General features: G+C 39.9%; 1 protein-coding gene across 1 annotated transcript in view; it reads right to left on the reverse strand.

Annotated features, from left to right (window-relative positions):
- GTF2I (general transcription factor IIi) overlaps positions 1–14285 on the reverse strand; it is a 141881-nt gene that overhangs the window by 20225 nt on the left and 107371 nt on the right. The window contains exons 16-21 of the mRNA XM_019646885.1: positions 12893–12951; positions 12049–12120; positions 5947–6130; positions 4860–4918; positions 1562–1633; positions 339–522 (exon numbers count right to left, since the gene is read on the reverse strand). Of these exons, the coding sequence (XP_019502430.1) occupies positions 339–522; positions 1562–1633; positions 4860–4918; positions 5947–6130; positions 12049–12120; positions 12893–12951 (630 nt within the window). The remainder of the gene's footprint in view (positions 1–338; positions 523–1561; positions 1634–4859; positions 4919–5946; positions 6131–12048; positions 12121–12892; positions 12952–14285) is intronic.

Here is a 14285-nt window from a genome sequence, read left to right on the forward strand (position 1 = left end):
AGTTTAATCAGAAATAATAGAGAATATAAAAATCAGCATTTTCACCCTCCATTCAAGTCTTCTGGAATACTAGGAGGCATCGGTGTCTAACAGACTTCACCACCACCGTGAGGCAGGTGGTCTAGTTCTCCCTGTACTAATGAAGAACAGTCAAGTACAGGTGACAGGATTTATTTGCAAAGCCCATGGACGATGCTAGGACTATAGCTCCGAGCTGTGCTTTTCCATCACGGACATCAAAGCCTTAGCTGACATGTGTAGCTAGAAAATAGTTTATATAGAAATATATCTTTATTATTCTAATTCCAGAAATGACTACACTAGCAAATAACACTTACTTTTTAACAACAAACTTGATTTTATTACTGCCACGGACAATCCTTTCAAGTCGTGGAATTCCAAACCAGGTAGGGCTTCGAAAGGGAATTCCTTCTGGCAAGCCTTCAACATAAAGGAACTCGGGATTTGATTCAAACACAGGGTATGGTACTTTTACTGCCTCTGTGAGTCCCAGAGCTTGAGCTGAAATTGTAAGAAGACATAACTTATGGAAGGTAAAATTTTACAATCTTTTCTTTTTATCTGACAATATAATCCTTTTATTGTTTTTTATTTACGTGTAATTGACATATAACATTATATTAATTTCTGGTGCATAACACAATCATTCAGTATTTGCATATACTGCAAAATAATCACCATAATAAGTCTAGCTAACATCCAGGCATTCTCAAATATGTTATGCAAAAGTTCCCTACATTCTAGTAATATCCACTTATATGAAGGCATTTTGCTTAGTATAAAACTGAAGAATAAGCCTAAAAAATGAGTACTTTTAAGAGGAACATTTTAACACTTCCAAATCAAAAGGTTAGTTCTATTAGTCAAAATGATCTCTGTGCTCTGAGCAGACACGAGCCACAGCCATTTCACAATGAAATGGCACCCACCCAGCCTCTGTGTTGTATCTAGATGCAAGTTTGCTATTCAAAAAACAAGAGTTGCATATGATATATCTAAGCAGAACTCATCATGTTAGAGAGATGAAAGGCAGAGTATTTAAGATTCCTGATCTAGGACACAAATGTCAATACCAAGTATTAAAATGACAGATGGGAACACCCCAGGAATACTGCTATCACTCCCACTCCTTACTTCCTTCTCCATGACAGACACACCCAATCAACTGAAACACTCTTGCTGAGCCTCCTCAGAATCCTTCTCAAGACAGCGCTCCAGGAAACCGCTGTCAACAAATCTAAGTTGAAACAAATGGTGAAACCTATTTGCCATATGGTGTTAGCCAGATGAGAAGTACAGACAGTGGAACTGAGACTTATCCCAACTCCTCCCTTCCTCTCCCATTTTGACACATGAGAAAACTGAATCCTCGAGAAATAAAGTAACTTGCTTGGTTTAAGTAGCGAATTCAGCAGCGGAAATCAACTAAAACCCAGTTTCTGAGACTTTCCTTCCCTAGGCCCTGAACTGCTGTACTTCGTTCAGAACGCTGCCTTTCATTTGGTTTTCAGTGAAGACATAAGCCCTGTGCTTCACTTACCAAACTTCAAATTAAAAATCTCCTCCACTTGCTTCCGGAGCTTGGTGATTCTGACATTCCAATCTTCTTTGACTAGAAAGCAAAAATGAATCTAATGAACGACACTCCTTATTGGTGCTAACACAAAATTACACTGGGTGTTGTTCTTTCCAGAAATGCTCTTTTTGAAAAATCAAAATTTAATCGACATATAACACTGTATTAATTTTAGGTGCACAATCCAGTGATGCACTTAATTCAATTTTGTTTAAGAACAAAACTTTGGGTCTTGAGGAAAAGAATGATTTCCAGCACTTGTCAAAATATCAGAGTGAGGGAGACAGAATTCAAATTTAAATTCACATTGTAAATAAGCAAGAATTTGTTCATGAGAGCGCTCTAAATAAGTGGTTTTCCAACATTCCTTCCTGGAGTCACACGAGAGAATCCTGTGGGGGCTGGGGAGGCCAGCTGTCTAAGGCTTCAGCCTTCTACATCAGGCTCAGCCACAACACTTCACTTGTACCTGCTTTCTGTACAAGCATTGCTGGTTTTATCCAACAGGTACGTGCCTAGAAATCCACCCAAAGCAACACTTCACTAATCACAGCAAAAAATAAACGGTAAAGGGATTAGGGAGCTGTCACTCAACACTACTCACATCTACAGACTGCTTTAATTCCTAACCCCTTATTTATAAGACAACCATCCCCTTTTAAATATAACTTTAGAATAAAGAAAAAAATAAACTATTATAAAGGTCGTGTAGGATGTCACCTGGACGATAATTAGGGCCTATTTGGTGAAGCTGAGAGTGGAGAACACCAACTTTGGAGACACGGAGGATGATAGAGGTGTTGGGCAAGAGAAGTGGGGGTTGAGGGAGATAGGAGGGGGGAGGGCAGACAGCATAAGAATCCCACCAAGTGTGGAACCACTATGTGTGTTGGCAAAGGCAGTGGGAAATGTTGGAGAAGTTCTGGAAATATTGCTAAAAGTTGGTGGTCTCAGAAAATCTTTTTTAAACATTTCTTTTACTTTGCTTTTCCTGTAAAAGCACTTATAACTTTTACTTTAAAAGAAAACCTATCATTTGAAGGATTTAACATGGCAGCTCAACCGTTCATTCAGCCAGAGTAACTCTGGTATAAACCAAACCTGAATTATTACCATGAAGATATCTAGACTCTCCTCATCGAAGGTAAAGAGCTTCTGTTAACGTGTTGCTCAGTCTCCCTGCTGCCTCACCCTACATTTCCTTCGCCAGCACTCACTACTCTAATACAAAAGATCTCTGCTCTACTCCTCACGAGAGCCACGTAACACCTCCCTGTGCTCCCCCTTCAAAGCTCAATTACCTGACATATATCTTTGACCAAATGGAGGGCAAAGTGTACCCACAGTGTATTTAAGCATACAACTGTTAACTAATCCCAGGTCATGCCAAGAATTAAGTAGACATCGCTGATGGCAATAGTGACTAACCAAGTTCTCTTGTGTAGTCTATGACTTCAGTTTGCCCAGAAAAGACTAACTAATGTCTGGTTCATTGGTAGACCAAGTAAACGTTTTGTTGGAATGAAGAATGATAACCTGAATTCTTTCCAAAGTCTTCTATGAATGATAGAAGGCAAAATACTGTTAATGATTCAGAGTATCAAGATTCTCCTTTTGATAATAGTCCTGTAAAGTATCTCTGCTAGAAGACACAGCTCAAGTACCGCTGAAAACGCTATTACTCAATCCTTGGAGTAACATCTACGGTGCCTGTATATCCTTTCAATGATACAGGTTTAACATTCTCAGTTTGCAGCCACTATTAGAATTGCTCCCAATAAAGGCAGTGATCCCTTTCATCCCAACCTTGAATTTGAGGTCTGTCTTGAGGAATAAAGGCTTACATGTAGACTTTGGGCATATTCCGGCTAATCCATAGTAAAGCTCTACCTCTGGGAATACGTTTCTTTCCATTCCATTGCTTAGCAAAGTCTGTATCATCTCCAATCTTCAATTCATCACCAATACTTTCCCTGCCTAAACGAAAGCGTGCTGAGGAGGCTGCTGTGCTCGTTTTGATGCTCAGCCTGAGCTAAGGATTGATTATACCTTCTCCTCTGCAGGATTCCTGGCACCCGATAATTTCGTTTTCCTACTTCAGTATTTCTCAAGCACTTTTCATGCCATGATAAACAAAAGATTATATAACCTATTCGGCTGACCTTTACCAGTTGCTCCAGGTGCCTTAAGAGCTGAAGGATCGGTATTTTAGTACAAATAACCACCTCTAAAAAGCAGATTTGTAGCTCAAACAAATAAAACTATTTACACAACTGAGGCTGAGACTTCATAGTTCTTTTCTGTTGGGCAGTGATGTCAGCGCAGCTCTCAGAATTACAGTATTTGTCACTTAAAAAACAGAGTCTGTGTGAATACAGATTAAGGTCTAAATCTGCATTGTTTGACACATTGTGGCCACTGAGCACTTGAAACGTAGCTGGTTGAGATAGAGTGTAAAATACACACAGAAGTTTCAAATAAAGAGTGTAAATATATGAAATAAAAAAATGTAACTTCCTTCATCATGTATATATTTATATTGATTACAGGTTACCTATACTGAAACATAGATTTGGCTATTAGAAAATTTAAAATGACAACTGTTTTGTGACACACATTATATTTCAATTGAACACCACTGGTCTAAGCTTTCCCCAAACTGCTTATTTCATACTGATAATTCAAGGAGTGCCTGGACTGAGCTTCCACAAAAGATATTTTTGGGGGAAGGGAGAGGAATTCCATCGCTTTAAAAATGCGGATCTGGGGACCGGCCAAGTGGCGCGATGGTTAAGAACTGGCTTGGGATGCCAGAGGGCCCTGGTTTGGATCCCACATATGAGGGCCAATGACGCTGCTCTCTACAGCTAAGATGCTGAACAACAGCTCAACCGGGAGCTGGGCTGCTATGAGTCGCTGGCAATGGTGTAGGCAGCAGCCCCTTCTGCAGTGGGTTGCCATGGGCTACCATGTGTAGCCAGCAGCCAGTGTGAGCGGCCCTCAAGCTGCCGTGAGCGGCTGTCCAGAAGCCAGCCACTGATCTGCCTCGCCCGGGAAGAGCGCAATGATGGTGCCAACTTGGGCCAGTGAAGCAACGTCCTCCACAACTAGACTGAAGAACAAAAGGACAGCAACTTGTCTGTTCCCCTTTCCCCCAATTCCCCAGCACTGTTCCCCTTCCCCCAATTCCCCAATAAAAATCTTAAAAAAAAAAAAATGCTGATCTGATAAGCTTTAAAACACATATGCACAATTATTTTACCTGGAGTATTCGTTCTTGGCTGAGTAACTTCAGTAGTACTGTGAGTCAGAAGTTCTGGTCTGTAAAAACATGGTTGATTAACAAAGCATTCAGGAAGACCTTTTAAAAGGCCTTCCCCATACAGCTGTGCACTGCCAATGATTTTTAATACGGTTCGTTCTGCCTTCGGCAGTGAAAATTACCATTTTGGTGACTCCAGATTATTCTGAAAATAGCAATTTTCACCGATTTGGTGAGACCGCCTGTATGACCTCAAAGGCATTTTAAACTTAGCTGTACAAAACAGTCCACCTTTCCCCCTACCAGTTCAGCCTTCTCTTCAAAACCCCAGAACTATGCCACAGTACAGCGAGACATTCCTAGCTGTGCCATCCTCAAGCTGCCTGTCCCTTCCTTATACAATTAGTCCTAAAAAGCATATACAAATGCATGACCCCTAAACAGTAAGCGAGTTTTAAAGTCCACCCCCCATAATCCTTCTGTATTGATAACAGGCCTTCTGGTTCATACGCCCTGCTCCCAAATTACCTGTTCTGCTGTCCATCAAACTCAAGCCAAAATGACATTTTTAAAATGCAAATCCAAATTATTTTCAGGGGAATCAACTTTAAAACCTTGTAATGGTTCCACTGGTTGGAAGGCCTCCTTCCACTTGCCCCCTTTTCAATCACCCCATGCCCACAGGTAGTCTCCCTCATTCCACAGACTGGGGTGGTCAGGTAAACATTCAGGTACCTCTGCCACCTTCCTGCCCCCATTCACATTCTTTGTTTTACTCAAAACACCTTTCCTCCATTCCCTACATGCCCTGTCTTCTCTCCCCAAAAGTGCTCCGTGACACTTTCCCCCATGTACCTCTGCAATAAGCCTCCCAAAGACAGGGCTCCTATGGGACCCCATTTTGTAATATAGCTGGTGGTGCTGGGTACTGAATGGACATTTGCGCAATAAATCAATCTAAATGTAATACCTTAATTCTAAATACGAGAGTAAGTCCCACTGAGAGGGGAATAGAAGGCCCATTTTCATGAAATTAATCTTTTCTTAAAGACAACATTAAATGTGTTTCTGCAGATTACAATCTTACCTTTTAATAACAAATTTAATTCGATTGCCCACTTGAATGATTTTTTCCAGCCTCGGGATTCCGTACCACGAGGGGCTTCTAAAAGGAATGTTTTCTGGGAGTCCTTCCACGTACAGATCATTCGGATGTGCCTCGAATTTCTGGTACGGCACGGCCTTGGCTTCGGTGCTCCCCAAGGCTTCAGCTTTGCAAAAGAAGCAGTTCAAGAGACTAAGTTCCTGCTGAAATCGTAGTGTGGTACAATTCCAAGGAAGGTACACATCAACTGTTTAAAAGCCAAGGACACGCTAGAAACACACTAACTACTGCAGCAGAGTTAGCGCAGCAAATGCAAGTGCAGAGGCCCCCTCGTTAAGGGTCACTTGTGGTGACTTAACTTCCCAGAGTCTAAGACCACTGCAATAGCTTTAAGATCTTAAAAATATTTTTCTGGTATCTTTGGGAAGAAATAAAAATAAGAAAATCATGACACAATAGAGAACGCAACTTAAATTCTACTTCCTCAAATATCTGAAGGCAGATTTTTGCTACTGAATGTTTTATGAATGTACTAATCTAATCCCCTTTTATTGGCTCCTGCACACTGACATGCTTCCGGCTATACCTTTATTTTGACTGCAACCATGAAATTAACTTTTTTTACCCTTTAAATATGAGTGTGCCATTTTAAAAGGAAATAACTTTCTTCAAAAAATTCACAGAATGGGAAATAAAAATAGTAAAAACAGACTGATTTAGATTAAAAAACATATCAACCAAAGTAAATGCATGAACTTTGTTTAGATCCATATTCAAACCAAAAACGTTAAAGGTACTTCCCAGATAAATGAGGAAACTCCATGAAGAACTGGAGAAGAGTGCATACAAAGAAATAGCTACTTCTGTCAGGTGTGATAATGACACCGTGCTTGTGTAAGGAAATGTCATGAGAAAGTAAAATGACACAACACCTATGATTTGCTTTATAATGTTCCTACAAAGGGAAAAAGGAGGAAGACGAACAAATGTGGAAAAATCTTAATGATCACTGAATGAGAAATTGGGTATATGGGAATTCACTGCACTATTTTTCTACTTTTGAACAGGAGTGCAACAGAAATTTTAACACGTAAAAATGAAATTACTAATCCCTGCTCTGAAACCACATCCAAACAGAGCTTTAATAAGAATGATTCAAACAATTTACAGTATCAGCATATACAGAGGGTGTCAAAAAAATGTATACACATTTTAAGAAAGGAAAAAAGTGTATTAAAATTGTAATACTCAATATATACGGATACAAAAGATGAGTACAAGTCATGTGTATGCATTTTTTTGGCCCCTCTGGGTACATAGGTTGCCATTGCATTCTGTACAGTACATTTAAATATTCTACAATCTGATGGTTTAAGAGCACCTCCCTGAAGAATTAATTTGCATTTTTTTTATTCTTAGATTGACTTTCCTCCCAAATTTAAAGGCCTTGTGTGTGAATATCTTCAATGACAATTTCAAGACTTGTAGTGTTTGACAGCTATAGAAAATCTAAGTTTTCCTCCTTCCCTTTCAGGAAGCTTAACTTAAAAGAAAGCTGCAGTCCTGCTGGTGTTTCACACTCTAAGTCCTAGACCCACTCAAGGCCAGGAGCACGAGCTAGGCTGTTCTTGTTTGTCTGCAACGATCCAGAACCTCTCGCCTATTTTCTCAGCTCTGAAGCAATGCCAAACTAATAGTTTCCACTGGACACTCTGTGTTCAGAACACGAACTTGTCAACAGCCTCCTCTTTTCATGAGGCATAAGGTGGCTTGCTTGGCAAGCGTGAGTGATGTTAACAGGTTTCACTGCTTCTATTACAGGCTCAACTTCCAGAACTAAAAGTAAGGGCAAAGGTTAAGCCTGTGTACACAGACCTGCATTATCCTGTCACCTACTCCTGAATTACAACGACACTATGGTGGCATCTCTAGTGACGAGTAACGTTCATTATCTGATTTCTTTTATTAAATGTATTGGAAATATAACGATTTTTAAAGTGGTTACGTTTTGTTTTTTTTTAAGTTTTTATTGGGGAATTGGGGAAGGGGAGCAGCCAAGTTGTTGTCCCTCTATCTTAGCTGTGGAGGCGCAGCTAGCGCGGCTCCAGTCCAGTCGCCCTCCGGCTGCCTTTCTGCATGCAGCTCGCGGCCGCTCAGCTCAAGATGCTGTGTTCAATCTTAGTTGCGGGTGGGCGTAGCCCACCATCCCATGTGGGAGTCAGACCGGCAACCTTGTTGTTAGGAGCACGTGCTCTCACCAGCTGAGCCATCCTGACACCTGTTGGCAGCTCAGTGGCAGCTCAGTTCAGGCGCAGCTCACTGGCCCATGTGGGAATCGAACCGGCGACCTGTTGCTCAGAGCTTGCGCTCTTAACCAACTGAGCCACTTGGCAGGCCTAAAGATTCTTTAGTTTATTGCTCATTAGCTGATTTCTGACCAGATTAAGAGGAGATAAATTATCACTAAGACCCTACATTTGTGCTGGGTAGGCAAGGATAGTAAAGACGAGGGAAACCTTAAACTTCTGACTTTTTCCTGATGTACCACATTCTGTGGGAGTTCAACAGCGTAAGTAAAAGTACACAGATTCTGCATACAACACATAATTAATGACCTCAGTTTGTAGCTGCCACTTGAGTTGCACCTAAAAACTGGTTTACCAGGACTTTTAAAACCCAGTACCACACACTAATCTTGGAAACCATAAGACAAACACGAATCCTCATCCAGAAGGCTTGGCTTTTTTGTGGTGAAACTCAAATGGTTTCCTTCACAAAACAGTGAGAATGGGGAGGGGGAGGCCCCAGTGACAGTGTTTGGCAGAGGTGTGACACAGAGCCAGTCCTTCCCTGCCACCAGGGTAACCAAGTGGTCCAACCACACACACTGCCCTGCACTGCAGCCATCTGTGCCTCTGACAGCTGTGGCGCTTCTGCACTTCCTTTGGTCTTCTCAGTGTTCTAATTTAAGGCCCAAGGTACACTATGTGACTGAGAGGCTCACTGATAGCTGAGGGCTTTAGAAGGCACTCTGAGGACACTGATCCTTTCAGTAAGTATTTACTGAGCATCTGACCACGCACAGTTCTAGCTGTCAAGAAGACACAATCTCTGGGCTGTCATCTACTGTGTTACAGCAGGAGGAAAGAGACAACTATTAGTGCTTTGAGGAAAATCAAAGGGTGATGAGCTATAGTGTGCTCAGTGGTTTACATTAGATGGGTCCTCAGTGAAGATCTCTCCAATGTGGTCACATTTAAACTGAGATGGAAATAAAAAGGAGAAGCACAAAAAGACCTGAGGTAAGAGCATTCAAGTGCAATAGTCCCAAGGAGGGTACAACCTTAAAGAAAAAGAGAACAAGTATGTGGTCAGTATAGCAAGTGAGAGAGAATGAGGTCAAGTTAGAAGAAAGGCAGGTGGCCATGACCAGGAACTGTGAAGTTTATTCCAAGTACAAAAGGAAACCAAAGAGTAGAAAGCAGGGGAATGACATGCTCCATTTTATGTTTTTAATGTGATTAAAGTCTGGCTGCTTTGTGTCACTGGCTTTGACTACAGTGATAGATAGCAGCGATGAAGAAAATGGGATGGGTTTGGGGCGTGCTTGAAATGTACAGTCAGCAGGAGGCCTTCTAAAAATGAAAAAAATCAAGGATAACTCCTAGGGGGTTTGGCTTGGACAAACATGTAGAGTGTGTGCCACTGGGTAGACTAGGAAAGGAACGTGTTGCCAGAGGGGAAATTGAGGATTCTATTTAGATCAAATAGGTGGGTGAATATAAAGGTCTCAGGTGAAGAGATGTTATTAGGGCTCGAAACTTAAATTTGAAAGGCATCAGAACATAGGTCTGTGGCTGTGTCATGCACGTGAGCCCTGAAGGGCTGCAGAAGCACCAGCTGCTGCGCAGGGAGGAGGCCGAGGCCACAACTTGAGGGGGGCCCGGACTCCATGCCTGTGTCTGGCAGAGCAGGTGTGAGAGCAAGAGACAATCCCTCCCTGCCACCGGAATAACCAAGAGTTTTGACGGACCTTTGAGCACAGACCAAAATAATGAGGAGCCAGACACGAAGCACAGGCTGTAGCACTGAAATGGATTAATAAGGAAGTTAGTAATTGGGCCGGGACGCTCCAGCACAAATTCTGTGGGATGCTATGTTTCAACGGCAAGCCACAGTGTGGGTCCTAATGATAGCCCCTATCAAGGCGGTGTATTCTTTTTGACAATTCATTTTCCTACAGGCTACCCCTTCACACCACCTAAGGCTGCAATTTACAACAAGAATTTATCATCCAATTATTAATAGTAATGGCAGCATTTGTCTCAACAATCTAAGATCACAGTGGTCTCCTGCTTCAACTATTTCTAAAGGTCATTTATCCAGTTGTTCACAGCTCTGTGATCCAAACCCAGGTGACCCTCTAGTGCCAGAGACTACATAAGTCTATAAAACAGAGAGTAAGTCCAACAGAATATCTCGGGAATGGACTTGGAAGTGTGCCACATGATGCTACCTTAGACTCAGGGTAACCTGCACTATAGCTGGATTCAACTTTAAATTACGTTCCTTTTCTTGATTTTCTTATCCGGCTGCTCCCCTGTCAGACCTCATCTTTTTTAATTTTATTTTTTGTTTACCTCCCTCCATTCATTCACATGCTCATCTGAGAAGACGTAATTTATGTTCTTCTACTTTTGGACAATAACTGCTTTTGGAAACTGTTAAGACAACAGTTGCCCAAGATTCAGAATCTTTAAGAAAATGTAGCATGTGTATGATGTGGCCGTTGTCTTCACTCTAACTGGGTTATGAGATTAAAATCATTCATTCCTCACTGCTCCAACATGCTGAAGACATTATCTGAGGGGGAGGGAAATGGACACGCAGTTGTCACATCAAAGGAGGCAGCATTATTCTAGCAGCACCCACTCCCATTTAAGCCTTCCACTGTTAGAGATGAGGTTACATGAGGTACTTAATGCTCATAACTGATGTGGCTGGAGTATAGGTACTGGATTCATAGCATCTGCAGAGCAGAAAATATGATGTATTTTATGCATGTCAATAAAGGGTCAACCCGTGCTTGTTCTACAAACTGGAAATTGCAAGCCAAACACCCTTTGTATTCCAAAATAGGGTCTCAAACATTTTGTTTAAATTGTTGGGAGGCTTGGAGCTATAATTAAGCTATCTTCCAATATGCTGTTTAATATAGCACTGAATAAATGAAGCAAATTGTCAATGGATGAGTGATCAACTAATAGCTCTGCTCTGGGAGTAATCGACTTATTTTTCTACCATAAAGTTGCATAAACCAAAAAAAAGAAAGTCATCAACATATAGATGATGTATCCTTTTTAAGGTATGAGATGACGTGTGATCACCTATGGAGAAGGCACAGCAAGGAAAGAGAAAGGGGGTTGGGGGCTCTGGACTGAGCTGCAGAGAACCACCCCAAAAATTTAAAAAATCAGCAAAAGGGGGGTGACATCAAGAGAATGAGAATGACAGCCAATGAGACAGAAGAAACCAAGAATCAATAAGGTTTGAAATTTTCCATAAAAATAGTTTTAAATAGTTTTAAAAAGAAAAATAAGAAGAAAGACAACTATGTTGAATGCTGCTGAGGAGTAGGATAAGCAGGGGACAGAGTGACTTTAGGTAAGAAAATACGTTGCAGTGGTAACTCACACCTAAGTTTGCTAAGTGTTTAGGGACAGAGCACAGCAGGCACAGCACACAAGACCAGCACCATGTGGGGCCTGTTACTGTTACGTTTTCCGGTAACCATGGTGCAACACTAGCCCTTCTGTGACCACTGCTCTGGCTGACCTCCTTTATGCCAGAGCAGCACACTAAGCATCATTAGGGTCACTATGCTGAAAAACCTGTACTGCATAAAAAATTACTCAGTAAAGAGTATATGGGGGTTCATTACACCATTCTCTCCCCTTTTGTACAGGTTTAAAACTTTTCATAATAAATACATATTTGAAAACAATAGAAGAAAACTGGAAGTGAGTCATTTTCATTGTATCTACATTCTTAATATACTTTAGTTGGGGGGGGGATTAGACTTACCAAATTTTTTGCAGAAAAGCTGATCTACCATCTTTCGTAATTTAGTGATTCTGGCATACCACTCTTCCTTTACTGTAAGAATAACAAATATACAAATTTCCTCAATTTGATGGCATCAGGATATTATAATTATAAATTAGACAGTATTATTGTTTTGACTAAAATTACTTCTAAGATTTCAGATTGTTTATTAAAAATGTACTGACACTGAATAAAAAGAGTAAAAACAAATGCAATAATGACAAAATACAAGTTTATAACTTAAGAGTAATTTTACACAGGTATTCTAAAGTGTCACCACGAAAGGCAGGAAACAGCACAATTCAGTTTATTAACAAAAGCTAGCAGATGATTTTTGCAATGTTAAATTCAGGCATGTAAGACTGCTGGCAATCCTCCCACTATGCAAACTCCAAGTGATAGGACGTCCATTTTATATACCCACCCCACTCCAGTCTGGAACAAAAGCAAGCAAGAGAACAAATCACGATTTGCTTCAAAACACATCTAACAAACAAGTGATGATACCACTGGCTATATGCTTTAAGAAGTAAATCTTTTTATGTCCTGGGTATAATGATGAATGATTATTCAATTGCGTGATGTAGGCTTGGGTAATAAATTGTTCAGTACATTATACCAGATAAAGTGCATCTCAAAGGCAAAACAGACAGGCTTCTTTTAGTCTACCGAGAAATGTGATGTTTGCACTTATTTATAATGGGTTATTAAGAAGAAAATGAGCTTACTCTTCTACAGGACTGGACAGTATTCTGACATTGTGTGTTTCTTATATGTAATGTTTTGATCTGACATACAATTTGACACAAGACTGGAGGCCTACCTCCTGATGCTGGTTTATCAAGCTGTAAGTCTTCACGTGTTGAATTTAGAAGTTCATGTCTGAAAGGTGAGAAAAAGTACTAAATATTCATGAAGTAATATTGAGCAAAAGTACTAACTATTAGTACTTATTAATGCTCAGTCATCAAGATCAGTTTAAAAAGAAAAGACAATCTGGACTCTTAAGAGTACAATTAATTCTAATTTCTTAAGATTTCCACAGAATAATAAAACTAAATGGTAACTGCACCTGTTTCATAAGGTACTTCATAGGGCATGTGTCTTCACAGAAAGAGAGTTAACTTTGCAGCCCAAGGGCATTTTATGAAATCGTAACAGCAAAGGAAGCAAACTACAAAAATTTTAAATGAGATCCTTTAATTTTACATTACTTTCAAGGCCACCTTACTTCAACATATATAAACTGGTTATAAAAATCCTAAATATATCTCAATACTAACGTTTACTTGCTTTTTTATTTTTCGTAATATACAAACAGCCCGTAAAACATAGTTTCTAGATGACAGAATTTTCACAATTGAACTTTCATATCCCATATCACTCTATTTTGTTGTAATGACCTAAAGTAATGGGCGGTGGCGGGGGAATACCACAGACAAGCATAACCATGTCTATATTAACAATAATCCCAGAAATGATGGAAACTAATACAGGATTAAATAATTGGATACATGATATTTGATCAATATTAGTGAGCTGTAAAATAAAACATTTACTAAACTCTATAGAATCACCCTACTAAACAAACAATAGTTTATGTTTATCAAGACTAACCATATTAATCTTTGGGGAAAGGCTTTAAAAAGTCCTTTAAAACTATGGCTTCCATAAATGAGTATATTGAAGACTCTAAATAAAATGTGCATAGTATAAAATACCTTGTGATAGCTTGCATAAACATTTAAACATCCAAACATAAGAGTTTTATAATGTTATATGCTTTAAGATTAGCAAACAAGCAAAACGTGTAAAATAATTTGTATTTTCCTTGTTATTAAAAAATAAACTTAAAAATTAACAAGTTAAACAATTTAATAAAATGACAGTACAAAAGAGTTCTTAAAACAATAAACTTTTTAATATATCAATGTGTAGTGGGAAGAGAGATTCTTGTGTATGGCTCTCAGCTAGTGTCAGGTTTTTAGAAAAAGCCACCATTCTGTTTACCATTCGATTTCATAAGAGACTACTAAATCTTTGAACTACAACTTATTGGAAAGAAAAATAACTGTTAGCAACAAGTTCCTCCCTGTGGAGGACAGCTCACCTATTATCTTGAGGTATCTCTTGGGCCTTTTTAGTTAAACCTTAAAAGCTCCTGTCATTCCTTTATTTAATGTCAATACAGAGTGGCAAGCTTGCTTGGTTGTACT

This window comes from Hipposideros armiger, unplaced genomic scaffold (assembly GCF_001890085.2).
Source record: "Hipposideros armiger isolate ML-2016 unplaced genomic scaffold, ASM189008v1 scaffold_107, whole genome shotgun sequence".
Lineage (NCBI taxonomy): Eukaryota > Metazoa > Chordata > Mammalia > Chiroptera > Hipposideridae > Hipposideros > Hipposideros armiger.